This window comes from Notolepis coatsorum (assembly GCF_963971535.1).
Source record: "Notolepis coatsorum genome assembly, chromosome: 9".
Lineage (NCBI taxonomy): Eukaryota > Metazoa > Chordata > Actinopteri > Aulopiformes > Paralepididae > Notolepis > Notolepis coatsorum.
In genome coordinates, this window is record NC_140173.1 from 52,156,131 (window position 1) to 52,177,584 (window position 21,454).

The 21,454-nt window shown below is 44.8% G+C and overlaps 1 protein-coding gene across 1 annotated transcript in view; it reads right to left on the bottom strand.

Moving 5' to 3' along the window:
* The window catches only part of ubtd1a (ubiquitin domain containing 1a), a 95,066-nt gene extending 73,886 nt beyond the window's left edge, over nt 1-21,180 (bottom strand). The window contains exons 1-2 of the mRNA XM_084322208.1: nt 21,024-21,180; nt 20,415-20,501 (exon numbers count right to left, since the gene is read on the bottom strand). Of these exons, the coding sequence (XP_084178334.1) occupies nt 20,415-20,501; nt 21,024-21,075 (139 nt within the window). The 5' untranslated portion in view covers nt 21,076-21,180. The remainder of the gene's footprint in view (nt 1-20,414; nt 20,502-21,023) is intronic.
* Between the last annotated feature and the right edge of the window lie 274 nt (nt 21,181-21,454).

The following is a 21,454-nucleotide window of genomic DNA, read 5'->3' on the forward strand; positions in this document are numbered from 1 at the left end:
CTTTGTCACCGTGCCGTCTATTGAGTGTCTGCCATATTTAACTGTACTGTCTGGCAAGTAATAATAATATGTAGTAGTGGTTTAATCTATCACAATCTTTAATACAGTCAGGGTTTTGTAACCCCTCAGTTACAACTACTCTCTTTGCATCTAATCTTCGCAAGGGACGTCTCTCCAAGCTGGTGGAATTGGAAAAGCTTCATGCCACGTTGATCTCTTCTTTGCAGCACAACTACTCTAGTCGACTGGAGCTTCAAATTAAGGTGGTGAAAAAAGAGATTAACTCCATTTTAAGACAACAATCTGAATTTCAAATGCACAGAACAAGACAGCACTACTACTTTCATGGCTCCAGGCCGAGTCACCTACTAGCTATGAAGATACGTGCCAGTGAGCAATTTGCGGATATCCCTTCGGCCATGATCTTAACAGGAAAGTTCTGCTCGCCACTCTTCTCTGTCTTGCGCTCTCCTAGACAGGGTTGTCCTCTTAGTCCCGGACTTTTCGCCTTATCCCTCGAACCTCTAGCTCAATACATAAGACAATCCCAAATTATATCTCCTGTTTCAATTCAGGGCACACATCACCATATCAGCTTATACGCAGATGATGTAGGGCTGAGCGATATGGCCTTTAAATGATATCGCGATATTTTTTGGCCATATCGCGATACACAATATATATCGCGATATTTTGACATTTCCTCTAAAGCACTTAAAAATGCTTGATTTAACCCGTTAGTCCGCTTTGACCACTTTTCCGCCGTCCCTGCTACAGTCGGGACCACTACACTAACGTTAGCCTATAGCTCCGCCGTCCCTGCTATAGTCGGGACCAGTACACTAACGTTAGCCTATTAGCTCCGCCGTCCCTGCTACAGTCGGGACCAGTACACTAACGTTAGCCTATTAGCTCCGCCGTCCCTGCTACAGTCGGGACCAGTACACTAACGTTAGCCTATTAGCTCCGCCGTCCCTGCTACAGTCGGGACCAGTACACTAACGTTAGCCTATTAGCTCCGCCGTCCTTGCTACAGTCGGGACCAGTACACTAACATTAGCCTATAGCTCCGCCGTCCCTTCTACAGTCGGGACCAGTACACTAACGTTAGCCTATTAGCTCTGCCGTCCCTGCTACAGTCAGGACCAGTACACTAACGTTAGCCTATTAGCTCCACCGTCCCTGCTACAGTCGGGACCAGTACACTAACGTTAGCCTATTAGCTCCGCCGTCCCTGCTACAGTCGGGACCAGTACACTAACGTTAGCCTATTAGCTCCGCCGTCCCTGCTACAGTCGGGACCACTACACTAACGTTAGCTTATTAGCTCCGCCGTCCCTGCTAGAGTCGGGACCACTACACTAACGTTAGCCTATTAGCTCCGCCGTCCCTGCTACAGTCGGGACCACTACACTAACGTTAGCCTATTAGCTCTGCCGTCCCTGCTACAGTCGGGACCACTACACTAACGTTAGCCTATTAGCTCTGCCGTCCCTGCTACAGTCGGGACCAGTACACTAACGTTAGCCTATTAGCTCCGCCGTCCCTGCTACAGTCGGGACCACTACACTAACGTTAGCTTATTAGCTCCGCCGTCCCTGCTACAGTCGGGACCACTACACTAACGTTAGCCTATTAGCTCCGCCGTCCCTGCTACAGTCGGGACCACTACACTAACGTTAGCCTATTAGCTCTGCCGTCCCTGCTACAGTCGGGACCAGTACACTAACGTTAGCCTGTTAGCTCCGCCGTCCCTGCTACAGTCGGGACCACTACACTAACGTTAGCCTATTAGCTCCGCCGTCCCTGCTACAGTCGGGACCAGTACACTAACGTTAGCCTATAGGTCCGCCGTCCATTCTACAGTCGGGACCAGTACACTAACGTTAGCCTATTAGCTCCGCCGTCCCTGCTACAGTCGAGACCAGTACACTGCCGTTAGCCTATTAGCTCCGCCGTCCCTGCTACAGTCGGGACCACTACACTAACGTTAGCCTATTAGCTCTGCCGTCCCTGCTACAGTCGGGACCAGTACACTAACGTTAGCCTATTAGCTCCGCCGTCCCTGCTACAGTCGGGACCACTACACTAACGTTAGCTTATTAGCTCCGCCGTCCCTGCTACAGTCGGGACCACTACACTAACGTTAGCCTATTAGCTCCGCCGTCCCTGCTACAGTCGGGACCACTACACTAACATTAGCCTATTAGCTCTGCCGTCCCTGCTACAGTCGGGACCAGTACACTAACGTTAGCCTGTTAGCTCCGCCGTCCCTGCTACAGTCGGGACCACTACACTAACGTTAGCCTATTAGCTCCGCCGTCCCTGCTACAGTCGGGACCAGTACACTAACGTTAGCCTATAGGTCCGCCGTCCATTCTACAGTCGGGACCAGTACACTAACGTTAGCCTATTATCTCCGCCGTCCCTGCTACAGTCGAGACCAGTACACTAACGTTAGCCTATTAGCTCCGCCGTCCCTGCTACAGTCGGGACCAGTACACTAACGTTAGCCTATTAGCTCCGCCGTCCCTGCTACAGTCGGGACCAGTACACTAACGTTAGCCTATTAGCTCCGCCGTCCCTGCTACAGTCGGGACCACTACACTAACGTTAGCTTATTAGCTCCGCCGTCCCTGCTAGAGTCGGGACCACTACACTAACGTTAGCCTATTAGCTCCGCCGTCCCTGCTACAGTCGGGACCACTACACTAACGTTAGCCTATTAGCTCTGCCGTCCCTGCTACAGTCGGGACCACTACACTAACGTTAGCCTATTAGCTCTGCCGTCCCTGCTACAGTCGGGACCAGTACACTAACGTTAGCCTATTAGCTCCGCCGTCCCTGCTACAGTCGGGACCACTACACTAACGTTAGCTTATTAGCTCCGCCGTCCCTGCTACAGTCGGGACCACTACACTAACGTTAGCCTATTAGCTCCGCCGTCCCTGCTACAGTCGGGACCACTACACTAACGTTAGCCTATTAGCTCTGCCGTCCCTGCTACAGTCGGGACCAGTACACTAACGTTAGCCTGTTAGCTCCGCCGTCCCTGCTACAGTCGGGACCACTACACTAACGTTAGCCTATTAGCTCCGCCGTCCCTGCTACAGTCGGGACCAGTACACTAACGTTAGCCTATAGGTCCGCCGTCCATTCTACAGTCGGGACCAGTACACTAACGTTAGCCTATTAGCTCCGCCGTCCCTGCTACAGTCGAGACCAGTACACTGACGTTAGCCTATTAGCTCCGCCGTCCCTGCTACAGTCGGGACCACTACACTAACGTTAGCCTATTAGCTCTGCCGTCCCTGCTACAGTCGGGACCAGTACACTAACGTTAGCCTATTAGCTCCGCCGTCCCTGCTACAGTCGGGACCACTACACTAACGTTAGCTTATTAGCTCCGCCGTCCCTGCTACAGTCGGGACCACTACACTAACGTTAGCCTATTAGCTCCGCCGTCCCTGCTACAGTCGGGACCACTACACTAACATTAGCCTATTAGCTCTGCCGTCCCTGCTACAGTCGGGACCAGTACACTAACGTTAGCCTGTTAGCTCCGCCGTCCCTGCTACAGTCGGGACCACTACACTAACGTTAGCCTATTAGCTCCGCCGTCCCTGCTACAGTCGGGACCAGTACACTAACGTTAGCCTATAGGTCCGCCGTCCATTCTACAGTCGGGACCAGTACACTAACGTTAGCCTATTATCTCCGCCGTCCCTGCTACAGTCGAGACCAGTACACTAACGTTAGCCTATTAGCTCCGCCGTCCCTGCTACAGTCGGGACCAGTACACTAACGTTAGCCTATTAGCTCCGCCGTCCCTGCTACAGTCGAGACCAGTACACTAACGTTAGCCTATTAGCTCCGCCGTCCCTGCTACAGTCGGGACCACTACACTAACGTTAGCCTATTAGCTCCGCCGTCCCTGCTAGAGTCGGGACCACTACACTAACGTTAGCCTATTAGCTATGCCGTCCTTGCTACAGTCGGGACCAGTACACTAACGTTAGCCTATTAGCTCCGCCGTCCCTGCTACAGTCGGGACCACTACACTAACGTTAGCCTATTAGCTCCGCCGTCCCTGCTACAGTCGGGACCAGTACACTAACGTTAGCCTATAGCTCCGCCGTCCCTTCTACAGTCGGGACCAGTACACTAACGTTAGCCTATTAGCTCCGCCGTCCCTGCTAGTCGGGACCAATACACTAACGTTAGCCTATTAGCTCCGCCGTCCCTGCTACAGTCGGGACCAGTACACTAACGTTAGCCTATTAGCTCCGCCGTCCCTGCTACAGTCGGGACCAGTACACTAACGTTAGCCTATAGCTCCGCCGTCCCTTCTCGAGGAAAGCACTGCGAGTGTCTCTCGGCCGCGGGCGGCGCCATATAAACTAATACTCGATGTTCGCGATATAGTATAGTACTACATCTCGGGTAGAACAATCCGCGATACATCGAGTATACTCGATATATCGCCCACCCCTAAGATGATGTACTCCTATTTATGCAGAATCCCGCCGTCTCTCTACCTCATCTTCTCAGCGTGATAGATGAGTTTGGCAGCCTATCCGGCTTTAAGATGAACTGGCCAAAATCTGCTTTTCTTCCACTTAATGAGCCTGCGAAGGCTACCATCCTACCTGCAAACATACTTATGGTGGAGCACTTTAAATGTCTCGGGATTGAAATATTCCCCACTATTAGCCAGACGGTAAGATATAATTACTCCAGCTTGGGTGACATGATTACGAATGACTTCAACAGATGGTCCAAATAAAAAAATTCATTACAGGCCCGTGCGTCAATAATTAAAATGAATATTTTACCCAGAATTAACTTGATCAGTTCCATGCTCCCGTTACCTCCTCCTATTGGTTACTGGCAGAAATTGCACTCTGCCTCATATAAATTTGTCTGGAACAACAAACGCCCGCGCTTAAAGAGATCCACTGCCCAGAGGAGTAAACTCGATGGGGGCTTAGCATTTCCAGACTTCAAATATTATTTTCAAGCTTTCTCTTTGAGACCTCTGATCATTGGTTTGACGCTCAAGCAGCCGTGTCCTGGCGACCATTGGAGAAGATGGTGTCCCCATATAGACTTCAGGATATTGTGTATACCAACATTTCAATTAAGCAATGCAAATTACGATTTGGCCCTCTTATCACACATGTGATCCAGACTTGGCGTGACACCCAGAAAGTGTGTACTAACCGCCATCAATGGCACACGCGTTCCCCTCTATTTAATAACAATTTACTCCTTATTGGACAACAACCTATTAGGTACCCTAGATGGGAAAAGAAAGGCATCCACACGTTGGGGGATATCTTCGATAACTCTGGTCTCCGTTCTTTCAACGGATATGATCTCCCCGGAACCTCCTTTTTATTTTATTTACAAACAAGAGCAGCTCTGAAGGCTGGGGTGGGATACTTTTGGGGGGCGGGCAGCGGGGGGTTTGTAAATGTCTTTTGTAGTATAATTTTATTTAAATTTTATTTTTATTACTTTTATTTCTAATCTATGTTCAATTGGGGAGGGCTGTTTGGGCCCCTTGAGGTGTTTTTTGTGGTTGCGGCCCAGACCGGTGGGGTCTCGGTGAGTCGGAGGGTCAGAGGCATGATGCTCTGGGTCGCTGGGGCTCCGGGTTCGGGGTCCTCACGGGTTGGGGACCTTGGTGGTCGGTGCTGGAGATGATGGGTGCTCAGGTGGTCTAATATGATTGAAGGTCTTGTCATTGTCGTTATTGTTGTTATTATTTATTGCTATTGTGTCCCTTGATGTCTTGTTTGCTGGTGTTGTTACTGTATTGTGTTGTCTTGATTCATGTTGTTGAAAAAAGGAAAATAAAAAGGATTTGATAAAAAAAAAAATCCATACAGAAGGTCAACGGGACTGTCTAGTATCATAATTAAAAATAAAAACATAAAACGAGTATACTCGTTTTTGGCGTTCAACGCATGGGTTTTTTGGCAGTCAATGTGTTAATGTATCACGTAATTTCAACGTGGAATTAAGGAATATCAAAATAAAAGCACACATTGTTAAACTTGATCATGTATATTTATTAGAACATTTTATTACAGCACTATGTTATCAATACAAATTTATAAAACAAGGCATATTTAGCCAAAATGTTGCCAGAACATAAAATATAGATTTATTTTTTTACTTGCCAATGCCCCACTGTCACCTATCCACGACCCCACTTTGGGTCACGACTCGTAGTTTGAGAACCACTGGTCTAGTCTAGTGTGTTCATTATACAGGTGAAATCCTCTTTCAGTGCCTCTGTGCCTGTTTTCTTAGGCAGTTAGCCACGCTTCTGGGCCTCTTTGCTTTTGGAAAGAATGATAACGGGACGGGAGATATTACTGCCATGGGAGGAGTGGAAGCAATTAGGTAGCTGATTAGTACTGATAGAACACACCTGTGCATCATTAGATCGCCCACATCCCACATGCACACCCCAGACACACACTACAAATACACTAGGATAGAGAGAGTTGAGTGGAGAGGAGGTGAGGTAGGAGCGAGGTATAGAGAGAGAGATTGTTGTTGACGGAGTTGTGCGAGGTGAGAGGTAATGAGAGAGGTGAAGGCGAGAAGGTGTTCATTGTGTACTGGACCCTAGACTGGCTAAAAAAAAAACTTGTGTACTGACCCTGGACCGGAAGACAACCCTCAGTATGAACAATCCTTTCTTTTGTACGAGAGCCTGATACGTGTTTTGACCCTGGACTGTTTTTGGATGACCCTATTGCCCATTGGACTTGTGCTGATAAACAATAAATATCATTTATTTATAGAAATAGTTTGTTTTGGTCCGTGTCGAGCTTGAACAACACCAGGCTTGTCACAATATATATTATACTTTTTTTAAATCTTTGCATTCGACTAAGAGGTTGGCAGTCGACTACGGCTCCTTTCGATCAATTAGTTGACCATTCGATAGAGTTGTTCCGATACCGATACCAGTATCGGAAATGTCTCCGATACTGCCAAAAATGATGGTATCGGTATCGGCGAGTACCCTCTAAAGGCCTCTACATGCTACAGCAACTTCAAAGCAACTTCAACACAACATCAGCGCGATTTCAACGCGGTTGTTGCAGAGGGTCTTGTAGACTGTGTTGCGAGGATGTTGCGTACCTGTCTCCAAAATGGGGGCGGGGCTGTCATAGAATAATATTGGTCCCGCAGAGAATACCATCCTCCATTGTTGTAGCCAGCCAGCGTTGATGCTAAATAATTAGCGTCACATAGCTGGCCTTTTTCTGAAAACCCAAGCACATATTGTTCCATAGCATACGCCTTCAGTTGATCATGACAAATCCTCTCTTACTTTGACGATTAAAAAGCCTCCATAATTTAGTAAATAAAGCTGTAGCCAGCCAGCTAGCATTGGTGATATTCAAATTGCTATCCACATTAGCTACATAGCTAACCAACTAAATACAATGGTATCCTGAGGTAACGTTAAATACAACGTTTGCTAGTCGAAATGACTGGACACACACAGGGACAAGTTAAACATCAATCAATTAATTTATTCCAACAGGTAGTTTGAGCTGCATGTGAGCCGAGGTCTTTCTCTCCTCTCCATTGGAAACTAATGAGGTTACGTTAGCTAAAAGCACAGAAACGGGCGACAGAAGTTAAGCTGCTAGCAACAGACACTATAACACTTCCGGTCGGGGGATTTCAAAATAAAAGAGCGACGTCTAAAAGCACCGGAAATACGTTTATTTTGTACATTATCTAACGTTAACACGAACCTAAACTAACTTTAATTAAACTAACTTTGCGCGTCGATGTTGCAGAAGCATAAAGGCAGAGTGTCTGCAACACTGTTGCTTTGTCGATGTTGTGTTGCAGTTGCTTTGAAGTTTCTGTAGCATGCAGAGGCCTTAATTCTGCGCTCCGATACCATATGACGTAATTTATCAACAACACGTGCGATCTGCTGAGTGAGCATTATAAAACAAACATGTTTTTAATCAACCGTGAATTAAAGTGTCAATGCTGTTTGTCATTTTAACAGCAGACACTTTCTTAAATGCCATCGACCCGAGAGAGGGGTGTTGACGGGGAGCTCTGATGGGTTCGCTTGCTGGTGTTCATTAGCTGAAGAGCTAACCGAAAAGCTAGTTTTAGCTTTAACGTATACCTTGGCTAAAGTTGGGGCTATTCATAATCCAGCAATAATGGTTGCAGACCTGCAAGCAAAGTACAGCAAGTTGGCACAGGAGTATTCCAAGGTAAATCACTTTTTCACCAGTAACGTTATATTGTCTTGTTTCCATCTAACGTTAGCTCATGCCAACCTAGCTCACGCTAACGTGGTCACTGATCTACCTCTCGCACACAATTAATGACATGTTGTGGACAGCCATATCGGTGACAATGTTTAGCTTTTAGTGCCAAATGATAAGAGTCTGAGGCGGAGTCTCAAAAGAGAATGTTGAATATTTATTGTGCAAAAATCTACTACTAACTGAAGTTACCGGAGCCTTCTGGAGTGCAACAACATATAACGTCCGTGCGGAATCAATGTCCCAACAACCATTCAGTGGGTGAACTCATTGAGATAGTTGTAATTTAATGATACTAATACTAATACTGTTGTTGAATAAATACCATTACTTTATAGTTATTACTAAAAAACAGTATATATAAAACAGTAGCTGTAAAATAAAAAAATAAAAAAGGTTTAATAATTAATATAATTTTTTTTTAATGTATGCACCCAAAAAGGCAAAAACGTTCATTGTCAACTCCAAAAAATTACTTGATGATATCATAAATTCAAGTGTTGTTGCTCTGATTTCCACCTTAGAGAGATAGTTAGTGCATGTTTATCAATATTGATTTAACTGTCCAAGATCATTGGATATAAATTCTGTTTCAAAGTGGATTTTCCCTTTAATGCAATGGATCAAAGTGTTAAAACATACTTGTGAATTATGGTAAATCTGACTAAAACTACAGCAAGTTATCAATCAGGATGGGAAAACAATTATTTTAAGCCGTTATTAGCCGCTGTTATTCAAACAAAGCTTATAACATACTGTATGAATGAATGCCATTTAAATTGGACACTCTCCAACTTGGTTACAACGCACGCTCTAATCTATTTGAACTCTTGACTGTAGACTAATGATTATCTCCATGGGTATTCATGATCTTAAAGGTGCTGTCACTGGTTCTCAAACGTTTACGTCAAGGACCCCCAAATTGATACTATTGTAACTGGCCTAGGATCCCCATTAGATAACATTTTGTTATCCCCCCCATCTGAGAGGATATTTGTTGTTAACTTGTTACAGAACTCTGTAACTGTCTATACTGTAGAGATGGAGAGGTATAGGTTAACAGAGGAGAGAGCAGTATATCACTCTTATACATTCTCTCGATGTACTAAAAATAATTTGTGGAAAATATTTAAATATGTATATACTGTGTATTATTCTTTTTAGTACATCGAGAATGTATAAGAGTGACTATACTGCTCTCTCCTCTGTTAACCTACTACCTCTTATATATACAGTATATAAAAGAATAAAATATTATAATATAATATATTCAACTGTTCCCAACTTTGCTGGGGACCCCCTGGAACCTCATCAAGGACCCCTGGCGGTCCCCGGACCCCACTGAAGTGACATCAGCATTTTGACTAACTTCCTGTCAAACTAGGTGTTGCAGATCAAAGGTCCAGCAACTGCATATCCTATTTCTCGCCAAAAGTGTTTTTTTGGGCGATTTTTTTTAACCATTTTGGTGGAAAAAGAGTTTAAAAAAATGTCCTTCTCCCCATGCCCCACTTTGCGGAGTTCTCTCTCCTGATTGGATAAAGTGGGAACAGGATACCAGAAGATGTATTTGCTGTTTACTGCCGAGTGGAGGGACTGGGAGACCCATGATACTCAGTGATGGCTGAATGCAGAGCTACTTATTTTAACAAAAGAAATAGCACTCACAGCTCCTTTAATTGTATGTTAGCATTATTAAAGGCCCCATGCCAAAAGAAAATAATACCAAAATAATAAAACCAAGTATAAAGAAAACATTCTGGGAGACAAAAACAGAAGCACTCCCCTTTCTATCTCAATCCATACTCACTTTTAAAGAACACCTTGATATGAGGCGAGTCTGGGGCATGATAACAGCTGCAGTCTCTTGAAGTCGTTACTCCCATAGCTTTTCGCTTTCTTAAGATTTGATGTGAGTCAGAGTTACAAAGTCAGCATCAGAAAAAAAAGAAGAATAAAAAAGGATTTGTTACTTGTACATTAGTACAAGTACAAGTACACAAGTCCGGTAGTTATTCGACAGCGCAGTCCCTGCTGTGTCAAAACAACCCTCTGCTTCTCTCTCTCTCTCTCTACACAACAAGCCTAATCCTTTCAGCTCTATTTAAAGACTGAACCCTCTCCACGCGCAGTAGTACCACGGGCGCCATTGTCATGTCACCCTGTTGGCAGAACCACATTCAGAGGAAAGAAATATCTGATGTATGTATATATATATAAATAATAGGGATGTCCCGATCGCATTTCTTTGCTCCCGATCCGATCCCGATCATGTGATTTTGAGTATCTGCCGATACCGATCTTTCCCGATCTGATCTTTCACATTAGTAACCAATTTGACGAATTTTTGTCAGAAACTGGCGAAGCGAGACAAGCCCCTCTGTTGGCTCAATAGCCCCAGTCGAGCGCTGCGGCTCACATTCACCCTGAGCCCCTGTTTGCACATTAGTATACATTCAGTGTTCGGCTTACGTAATGATTTGCACGCCAACGATAATCCTCACAAAGCGAATAACGACATAGCTCCGCGGTTAACAACAGCTGAACAGCAACAATTAAATGCCCCCACACTGCCGACACAGACTAAAACATGAATGTCATCATGACACAAAAGCATACCGAAAACACTCATAAACCAGCAGCCAATTAATTTGAGTAAATCAGGACACACCACTTCGCTGTTGATAAACGTCACGTCAGCAACAAAAACCTCTTGCGTTGAACAACGTTAACAAAACTTCGCCAACCGGCTAAATCCAAGAACAAACAAAAACTTTCGCCAACCGGCTAAATCAAAGAACAAACAACAAATTAACCACTCCGGTCCGGTGTTCATTTGCGGGCGCTGTGGATGAAAATAATTGCATCCACCATTGGTGGCTTCAGCGCTGTTCCCCTCTCCTCGAGCGTTCTCCCTGCGGTCAAAATGCTTAAAGAAATGCAGCTTTCCCAGACACATTGGGAACTTTTCAAAAGCTCTCCCTTTACTATTTTATCTGTCTGTTAGCTTATCCATCTTGACTCAGACACGAGGCTCTCACTCTCTGATCTGATGACAGCACTACGTTACGTTACAGCGCTAAAAATAAAGTGAAAGCAGCCGTTTGTTTTGGCAAATTCTTCTGCTCTGTGCGACAATAAATAAATGAATGATGATATGTAATTTAAAACCAAAACTAAGGCCTCAGTATGAGTTTAAGACGTGAACATGGTCATGTTTGTTGAATAAATATATATATAATGTATATAATAATAATATGATTTCTTGTCAATATCATGCAGCCATAGATGACATGAGGCATGTTACAGATAAGTCATCATTATAGCAATAATATAAGTAAGACGAGCCCAATTAAGAAGATTATAGAGGATTGACATCTATGACATACTTGGAGGACACTGACACAACATATATATCTTTTTTAATCTTAATGTTTTTTGAGATTAAGATTAACCCTGACACTTGACTGAAAACGTGATGAAAGCAGCATGTTTTAATTCCACCAGAGTTTTGCAAGGGAGACTGTGCTGCTTCAGGGGAGACTGTGCTGCTTCAGGGGAGACTGCTCTGGTTCAGGGGAGACTGTGCTGCTTCAGGTGAGACTGTGCTGCTTCAGGGGAGACTGCTCTAGTTCAGGGGAGACTGCTCTGGTTCAGGGGAGACTGCTCTGGTTCAGGGGAGACTGCTCTGCTTCAGGGGAGACTGTGCTGCTTCAGGGGAGACTGTGCTGGTTCAGGGGAGACTGCTCTGGTTCAGGGGAGACTGTGCTGCTTCAGGGGAGACTGCTCTGGTTCAGGGGAGACTGTGCTGCTTCAGGGGAGACTGCTCTGGTTCAGGGGAGACTGCTCTGGTTCAGGGGAGACTGTGCTGCTTCAGGGGAGACTGCACTGGTTCAGGGAGACTGCTCTGGTTCAGGGGAGACTGCTCTGGTTCAGGGGAGACTGCTCTGCTTCAGGGGAGACTGTGCTGCTTCAGGGGAGACTGCACTGGTTCAGGGAGACTGCTCTGGTTCAGGGGAGACTGCACTGCTTCAGGGGAGACTGCTCTGGTTCAGGGGAGACTGCACTGCTTCAGGGGAGACTGCGCTGGTTCAGGGGACTGCTCTGCTTCAGGGGAGACTGCGCTGGTTCAGGGGAGACTGCGCTGGTTCAGGGGAGACTGCTCTGCTTCAGGGGAGACTGCTCTGGTTCAGGGGAGACTGCTCTGGTTCAGGGGAGACTGCTCTGGTTCAGGGGAGACTGCTCTGGTTCAGGGGAGACTGCTCTGCTTCAGGGGAGACTGCACTGGTTCAGGGGAGACTGCACTGGTTCAGGGGAGACTGCTCTGGTTCAGGGGAGACTGCTCTGCTTCAGGGGAGACTGCTCTGCTTCAGGGGAGACTGCACTGGTTCAGGGGAGACTGCTCTGGTTCAGGGGAGACTGCTCTGGTTCAGGGGAGACTGCTCTGGTTCAGGGGAGACTGCGCTGGTTCAGGGGAGACTGCGCTGGTTCAGGGGAGACTGCTCTGCTTCAGGGGAGACTGCACTGGTTCAGGGGAGACTGCTCTGGTTCAGGGGAGACTGCTCTGGTTCAGGGGAGACTGCTCTGGTTCAGGGCAGACTGCTCTGGTTCAGGGGAGACTGCGCTGCTTCAGGGGAGACTGCTCTGGTTCAGGGGAGACTGCTCTGGTTCAGGGGAGACTGCTCTGGTTCAGGGGAGACTGCGCTGGTTCAGGGGAGACTGCGCTGGTTCAGGGGAGACTGCTCTGCTTCAGGGGAGACTGCACTGGTTCAGGGGAGACTGCTCTGGTTCAGGGGAGACTTCTCTGGTTCAGGGGAGACTGCTCTGGTTCAGGGGAGACTGCGCTGGTTCAGGGGAGACTGCGCTGGTTCAGGGGAGACTGCTCTGGTTCAGGGGAGACTGCGCTGGTTCTGTCGAGCGCTCGCATTTTGAACAGAGCTCCCAGCTGTCATCTATACTAGGGCTGCTCGAATACAGCGAAAATCATAATCACGATTATTTTGATTGATATTGAAATCATGATTATTAAACACGATTACTCATTGACCAAAGGATTTCTGTCATCTTCTATAAGTTACCAAAGACATTTCAAAATAACTGGAGAAATGTGCCGTGGCTCCCTCTCAACAAGAGCTGAAACTGTTTGGGCTTGGTGGGGGGGTGGGGGGGGGGGGGTGGAGTGAAGCGTACTGCAGTGAAGGAAGGGTGCGCTGCATTAACACAAGACTAAATGAAAGCAACACGGCATGCAGCATAATAATCGGTTTATCTCGATTACCTTGTTTTCATGAGCGTGGGAAGCCTAAATCGTAAAGTTGAAACTCGATGAATCGCCCAGCCTTAATCTATGCCCTCTGGTTTGCGAGGCAAGGCTTGCGCTGCAAAGGTCAGAGCGTGCTGCAAAGGTCAGCGCGTGCTCCGGCCTGCAGTGCTGCTTCTGGGACACTTCGACTCAACATCTCAGTGGCAGCTGTTGCTCACTTCCATGACGGAGCCAGTGTAGATAGTTAGGCTGACCTCGACTAGTCGAATAGTCGACTAATCGATTGAAAGGAGCCGTAGTCGACTGCCAACCTTTTAGTCAAATGCAATTTTTTTTTTTTTTATATATTTTTTTAATTATATATAAAAGAAAATCCCCATTCTTTCCAAAAGCAAAGAGGCCTAGAAGCGTGGCTAACGCTAATGGCGCGCATACCAGCGAGGCTAACTCCCTAAGAAAATGGGCACAGAGCCACTGAAAGAGGATTTCACCCGTCTAATGAACACACTAGACCAGGGGTTCTCAAACTTTTTCATACCCCGTGACCCCATTTTATTTAGGAATTTTTTTGGGAACCCCACACTTAATGTATTGCGTAACTCAGTGGTTCTCAACCTGTGGTACGCGTACCACTAGTGGTACTTGGTGGTACTGCTGGTGGTACTTGAAAAGATTTATAAAAAAAAATTATAATAATTTTTATTTATTTTTTGTGCAGTCAGGCCACTGAACTTAGAAGCAGGCCAGGCCAGTGTTTCTAGTTGCGGTGGCGCGATAATTAGATAACCTACCGGTAAGTGGGGAACAACCAGGAGATCACTGTGACAGAGAGTAATGCAGTCTAAACAGTCAATCTTTTATTCAACTTCAGCCCTGATCATAACCATTTTTATTTTTAGATTTTTTTGTAATGTCAGATAAAAAACGAAATACTCTGAAATATTCTGAAAAGAGTTGTTGTTAAATCTGACATTACAAAAAACTAAAAATCCATCAAAATCTGTGTTGTTGCTAATCATTGACACATAGCCTGTAATAATCCCCCCGAGAATGTACTTTTTGTGTGTTTTTTTAACAATAATTTGTGATGCCATCACACAAACTGGCATTTAAAGGGTTACAATTCAAAAATGTATTGAATATGTGTTTTTCTTTTTTTTTTTTTACAATAATTTGTGATGCCCATCACAAACACTGGCATTTAAAAGGTACATTTAAAAAAATTCCTGCACCAGAATGCAGGAAATTAAGTCTAAATTAAGTCTAATTCCTGGTGGGGGACCCCCACTTAGAAAGTGGCCTGACTGGGGCTATAATTCACTGAAAACATTGCAGGATCAAGCTGGAATTGACGTCAGATAGTCCTTACCTGAGGTCGGGGGTCATCCAAAAAGAATATTCCAATTGTTTGATTGCCATCTGGTCCATCTGATGTCCATCTGGTCCACGACATAATACGGCACAACACATGCATCGAGGGGCCCGGACCCGTTTCAATGCGACTGAGTGAATCTCTAGGCTTCCCTGTACTAAAAGACTGCACCCGGAGCGGTTTAAACGTAACACTCGGTCTGAAACAGGGTTTACTGCACTCTCGATACTGCTCTTTGTTGGTGGTGTGAAAATATGCAGAGAAACATTAATATCTTTAGAAACGTTTGTGTTAACCTCTTAACACTTTGAGAGCCAGTCCGTGTTTTCCTTTTTACCCCCTTGAATGCCCAAACGAGTCTGATTATCCTAAGACTGATAACATAGATTCCTTACCTGAGGTCAGATGGTATCCAAATGGTTTATTCCAATTTCCGATCGCCATTAAAAAAAATCGCGCATTTGATTGATCAATCGTGTATACAGTAAAACACATATTCGCCGCGGCACCAAGGCTCCAGAATGAACTCTGGTAGACCCCGGTTACATCAGTGAGAAGTAAAATGTGGAGTCAGAAATCCTTTCTCCCATTCACTTTCATTGAGTCCAATCCAAAAGGGTGATTTACCATCTGGGAGACGATAGGGGGCGCTTTTTTCACATCTGAGCGCCTGGGGTGAGTGGATCTCCAACGGTAGGCTCGCTTGATTTCAGATCGCTAATAAAAAATTTTAAAAAAAACAGAGTATTCTCGTGATGGGCATTCAACCCGCGGGGGGTAAACCCGAGAAAAGCCGTGAGTGGCATTCAACGTGTTAACAGGCACCCAGAAAAGTGTAAATTTTTTTACTTGAATTTGAGGACTGCATACTTTTTTTGCAAAGCTTAGCTTTATTCTTTATACTTATAGCACATGCATGAGCCTGGTCTCTTTTGAAAGATAACATTCTGAAGTTACTAATGCAAAAAAGGAAAATCACTTTTAGTGCTAATGAAATAGAGTAACAGAGGTCTGAACTTGAGTTGAACTTGAACTTGTGTACTCACATTTTTCTGTAGTGGTTGCAAGATTCCATATTCCAATATTCCAGCATAGAGGTATAAGCTGGCAAACACTGCGGTTCCATAGCCTGAAGTCTTATGTAGTACAGGTCAAGATTTTATAAAAATCCGTTCAGAAATGGGTCTTTGAGAGACGTCCGAGTATAACCGGCGACAAAAAGAAAAGCTCTCCAAAATCCATTTCCTCATCCACGGCCGTTCATTCTGAAGTGTGATTCACTTCTGGTTTTCGCTCGTCAACTTGGTTGTTGGTGAACAACACACAGTGACTATATTATACGTACACGCACGCCCATTCGAGCCGCGCGCGGATAATAGCCTTGTTCATTTCCTCTTGGATTTTTACAGTGAAACCGATAGAGGACATTTCACAAAACAGCTTATATCTTCATCAAAATGAGTCTGATTATCCTAACACTGATAACATAGATTCCTTACCTGACATCAGATGGTATCCAACTGGTATATTCCAATTCCTGATCACCATTCTAAAAAATCGATAAGTGTATAGATCCAACGTGTGTACAGTCTATAGAACACATGATTCCGCTGGGCTCAGAGGCTCCAGAATGAACTGTGGTAACCCCGGCTGCATCAGTGGACTGGAAAATGTGGAGTACAGGATTTTTTCCCCCATCCATTTTCATTGAGTCCATTCCAAAATCCCTTATGTCATCTGGGAGACGATAGGGGGCGCTTTTTTCCACATCTGATCGCCGGCGGCTCTCGGGTAGACTAGGGTAGGCTCGCGTGATGCAATATGATTTCAGATCGCTAAAAAAGAAAAAAAATCCGAGAAATCTCGTGAGTGGCTTTCAACGTGATATTAATAATTCCGAGAAAACTCGTGAGTGGCATAGAAAGTGTTAACCATAACTGTTAAACGTTCAAACAAACCATTAACATAGTATTGCTGAATTTGTTTCAGGGTGGCTTAGTCTAGTGGTGAGAGCACTCATTGGACTTTTGCTGATACAAAATGTAAATATATGTATTACTTATGGCTATAACACAACATACATACTATGTACCTTTTTTCCTGTGGTGGATTAGTACTTTTTACTGTAAGTTTTCTGACAATGCCGTGTTGCCACTGAGGTCAGGGTTAGAGTCCAGCGTTGCAGCTTGGGTCCATGTGACGCCAAGCAGGATATGAAAACAAAAGACACCACGCGACAATGCCGTAACCTTGTTGACATGAAACTCTGTACAGGGCAGAATCCTCTCGTCCCTGTGAGGCGGGGATTAGAGGCAAGGCTAAGCTGAGCCGTCTGAAACATCCAACACCTCGGGCGACAGGCTTTCAGATGGAAACTGACATGTAACAGTTAGGGGTGGGAATCACCAGAGGCCTCACGATACGATATTATCACGATACTTCAGTCATGATACGATAGTATTGCGATTCAAAATATATTGCGATATGCTGAGTATTGCGATATTAATATTGCGATATTAATATTGCAATATTAATATTGCGATATTAATATTGCGATATATTGCGATTTATTACCTTTTTTCAACTGCAAAGTAAAACTTTATCAACATGTTTTATCTAATAAAATAAAGTTTTCAGTCTGTCCATCTCACTTCAATAATTTGTATTGCAGCAAATGGGATTTTCTCAAGCAGACAGATGTCAACACTGTAATCTGTGTTGCATGTACCTGACAAACTGAACTGTTTGTATTACAGTCAGAGGTGCGTTCCTCATATCAACTCTGATTGCACGCACGCTAATGACGCCCCGCGCATGCGCATAAATGTTCCCTCGCTTAAGCACAGACTAAAGACAGTGCCTAATTGCCTCTACGAATGGAATGTAACACATTTCATTCACAAGTTAGGTGTGAATGTATCTGAGAACGTATTTAACACACCTGACGACCGGCGCTATTGATATGCAAAATAGCCCAGGTGGGTACTTATAGCGAGTTGGCGAGTGCAGCGCATTCCTGTGTGCACGCGCGTGGCGTGCACATCCGTGCATGTGCGTGCACGCAGGGAGCGAAATTAACTTTTTGACTCACCGGCCAGTGGCGGGTAGATGGGAAGAATCTACCCGCCAAGCATATTTCTTACCTGCCAAATTTTTTTTTGATTACAAAAAATATATATATATATTTTATATAAAAAACATTTTTTTAAATAAAATATATATTATATAATCATACTTGTAGTTGTATTATCTGCGAGACATCGCCACCACGCAATAAGTCAAAATGCTCGCTATCTGCAAACAGCTCCACTGTCTGTGTGTATACTTGAGTAGCCTCCAGCTCCAGCAAGGATTCTCCGGCGATGCAGCTAGACCCTATACTAATACTCTACATTCAGCATGCAAGGATTCTCCGGCGCTCCAGCTGGACCCTATTGGTGTATAATGTTACGGTTCTTTGGTCAAATCACATTCATCAAGCCCTCAGCTAGAATACGCATTGAATCAATGTTATAAGACATTGATATCAGGAGCTATCTGTAGCTACTGCTAGCCCGCTAGATAACATTAAGACAATTTAGTTTACTGGGACATATAGAGCTAACGTGAGCTAGCTAACGTGAGCTAGCTAACGAGGGAACGGAGGTATTATGCACTCGAGTCGACTATTGCTGGAGCATTTGTTGATATCAGCAGCTATCAGTAGCTAGCCAGCTAGATACCGTTAGACAATGCCTCGTCATGTATTAAACTAAAAGTGAATAGTTGACTGGGTCATTGTTTAAACAGTAACGGTAGCTCATGGAGGTCCGATCTAGACTAGAGCAGACTGCCTCTGTGTTGATACGAGCAGAAGCCAATAGTATCCCGCTGCAGGGCCGGGGCGGATATGACTCGTTGCCACGTTTTTTTTTTTTTTTTTTAAATAAGAGTATCATACGAACTGAATGTTGCTAACTGCCGGAGACATCGATATTATGACTCTAGCTGCGCTTAGGGCGGAAATGAGACCCGCACAGATTTTCAAAATAAGAGTATCGTTGTGAACTACACGTCTACACGCCACACGGCGGGCAGACCTCTCAGTGGCAAGCGCCAAAGGTAAAAACTGAGCGCCCCTAGCGGGTGGCGGGCTTAAATTTCGCCCCCTGCCGGTGCACGCGCTTCTGCTCAAATCTTTGGGTGCACAGAGTGCAACCCCGTCCCCGTCCCATGGAGAACACATCCCTGATTACAGTCATATTCCAACTTAACTGAATGCACTATTACAGGTATTGAAATTAACAATGCAACTTCCTTATACAAAAGAAAAATGTGCATAATAAAATATCGATACTTGGCGTCCTTGTATCGATACAGTATCGCCATGCAAAGTATTGGGATACTATACTGTATATACTGTAATATACTGTAAATTTGCTAGTGCTAATCTAGGACCATTGGGTTTCACATACATGGACTTAATTATCTATCTCTTATCTATTATGTACATATCCCTTACCTACTTACTAGTTACGCTGCCGGCCATTATGACTTACTACCATAGTGTCTTTACACCTGTATCACTGTACATATTAATACCACAACTCTGTTCCTCTGATCTCCTTCCCCTTAATTTGCCCCCTTCACTGGTTAAGCGCCTTGGGTCTCATGAAAGGCGCTATATAACTCCAAGAAATTATTATTACATCTGAGCACTACACCCAGTAGTACTAATGAATATATTTTATACCCAGTTTAATCACCTGTACATTGTATATTACTATTGCACTTTACTGTTACATTTGCACTCTGGTTGGATGCCAAACTTATTTTCATTGTACTGTACTTGTGCTGTATAATGACAATACATTTGAATCTAATCGAATACATTTTGTGGCATCCCACCAGAATATCAGATAGACCCCACCATGAATAGATTCTCCAAACCAATCAAGTAACATAAAAGTGCTTATTGTATTGCATCCACACACTCCTGCTATACTGAACTCTGTGACCCTTGTCCGGCCTTGTCTGCCACCACATGCGAGAACTATGTCTGCACCACACATGAGAACTCACCACACATGAGACACCACACATGAGAACTATGTCTGCACCACACATGAGAACTCTGTCTGCACCACACATGAGAACTCACCACACATGAGAACTCTGTCTGCACCACACATGAGAACTCTGTCTGCACCACACATGAGAACTCTGTCTGCACCACACATGAGAACTCTGTCTGCCATGGAAAAAGGTATTATATTTCCCATATGGGGAAACACTGATTGCTTGCACTAGGATCACTGGTCAAGGCCCCGTTGACTGGTTTCGGATGAACACTGCTATTCTGAGTCGCTCCATGCATTCAGACACTTGTGTGTGTGTGTGGTTCCCATAAAGAGGAAGGCTGAGATTTGTTCCTGTGGATAAAAGCTGATCCCTAGGTTCCAGCATCTCTTACCTCCAGGCTTCCTGCCCCTCATAGAGCCCCGGGTGGTCGCTTGTGAATCCATACGATTCCTCCCCACACAGCCTCCCATGATGGCTCCTGAATACCACAACAAAAAAGTCATTAGCGATGCAATTACAATCACATTTATAATTTCAATTATATTCAATTATAAATCACAAACACATACAATTATCAATTGTATTGCACAACATGAATGTGATGGTGATACTGATAGGCTATACATTACGTCTTCTACATGCTATAAAATGTATGATCTAAGGAGTTCAATTGTGACAGCTCAGCACTCTCCATTTCTGGATGGTCAGGCAACCTGTACGTCACGTGTAGGGCCAGCTGACACCGGACACGTACACGATCCTCCGTGTCAACTGATCTGGTCTCATTGTCTTTTACATCTTCATCCAAATATTTCTGACAAAAGGCTTCATCAATACACTACATATGATATAACATATTTCTTATCCCGTTAATTTAAACAAATATATATACTAATTGCATTCGATGATGACACCGTCCGACTGTGTCGATTGAAATATTGAGATGCTGTAGAACATTTAAATAAATAAAGAAAAAAGGTCCACTCCTCATCATGCCTACCGGAAACCCAGTCTGCTAAATTATGCATCCATCTGCAGTTTGCTTGCCACATCCGAACTTGTTTGAAAGTTATCACTGGTTTCTGACGCGATGATCAACTGAAGATACCGAGTCAGCAGCTTCACGGCCACTGTCGCGCTTTTGTCACCAATGTCCCCCGGCTCGCTGTGCGCGCCTCCTGGTTACTGGTCCTAACTCCTAATCTAGTAGTAGTCCCGACTCCCATGTGTCGTCCGAGCCGAATCTGTTCTTACAGTATTATGCACACGGGAAATAAATGCGTGTTCGAAAACTGGCACTTAGTAGAACTGTCCTTCCAAACTCGTGCAAAACTGTAGTTGAACTCTGGGTTCGGATTCACATTCAGCCAGTGCCAGAATTAAATCCCTTTAATCTGATACGCATGCGTAATCTAGGCAGGTACACTATAG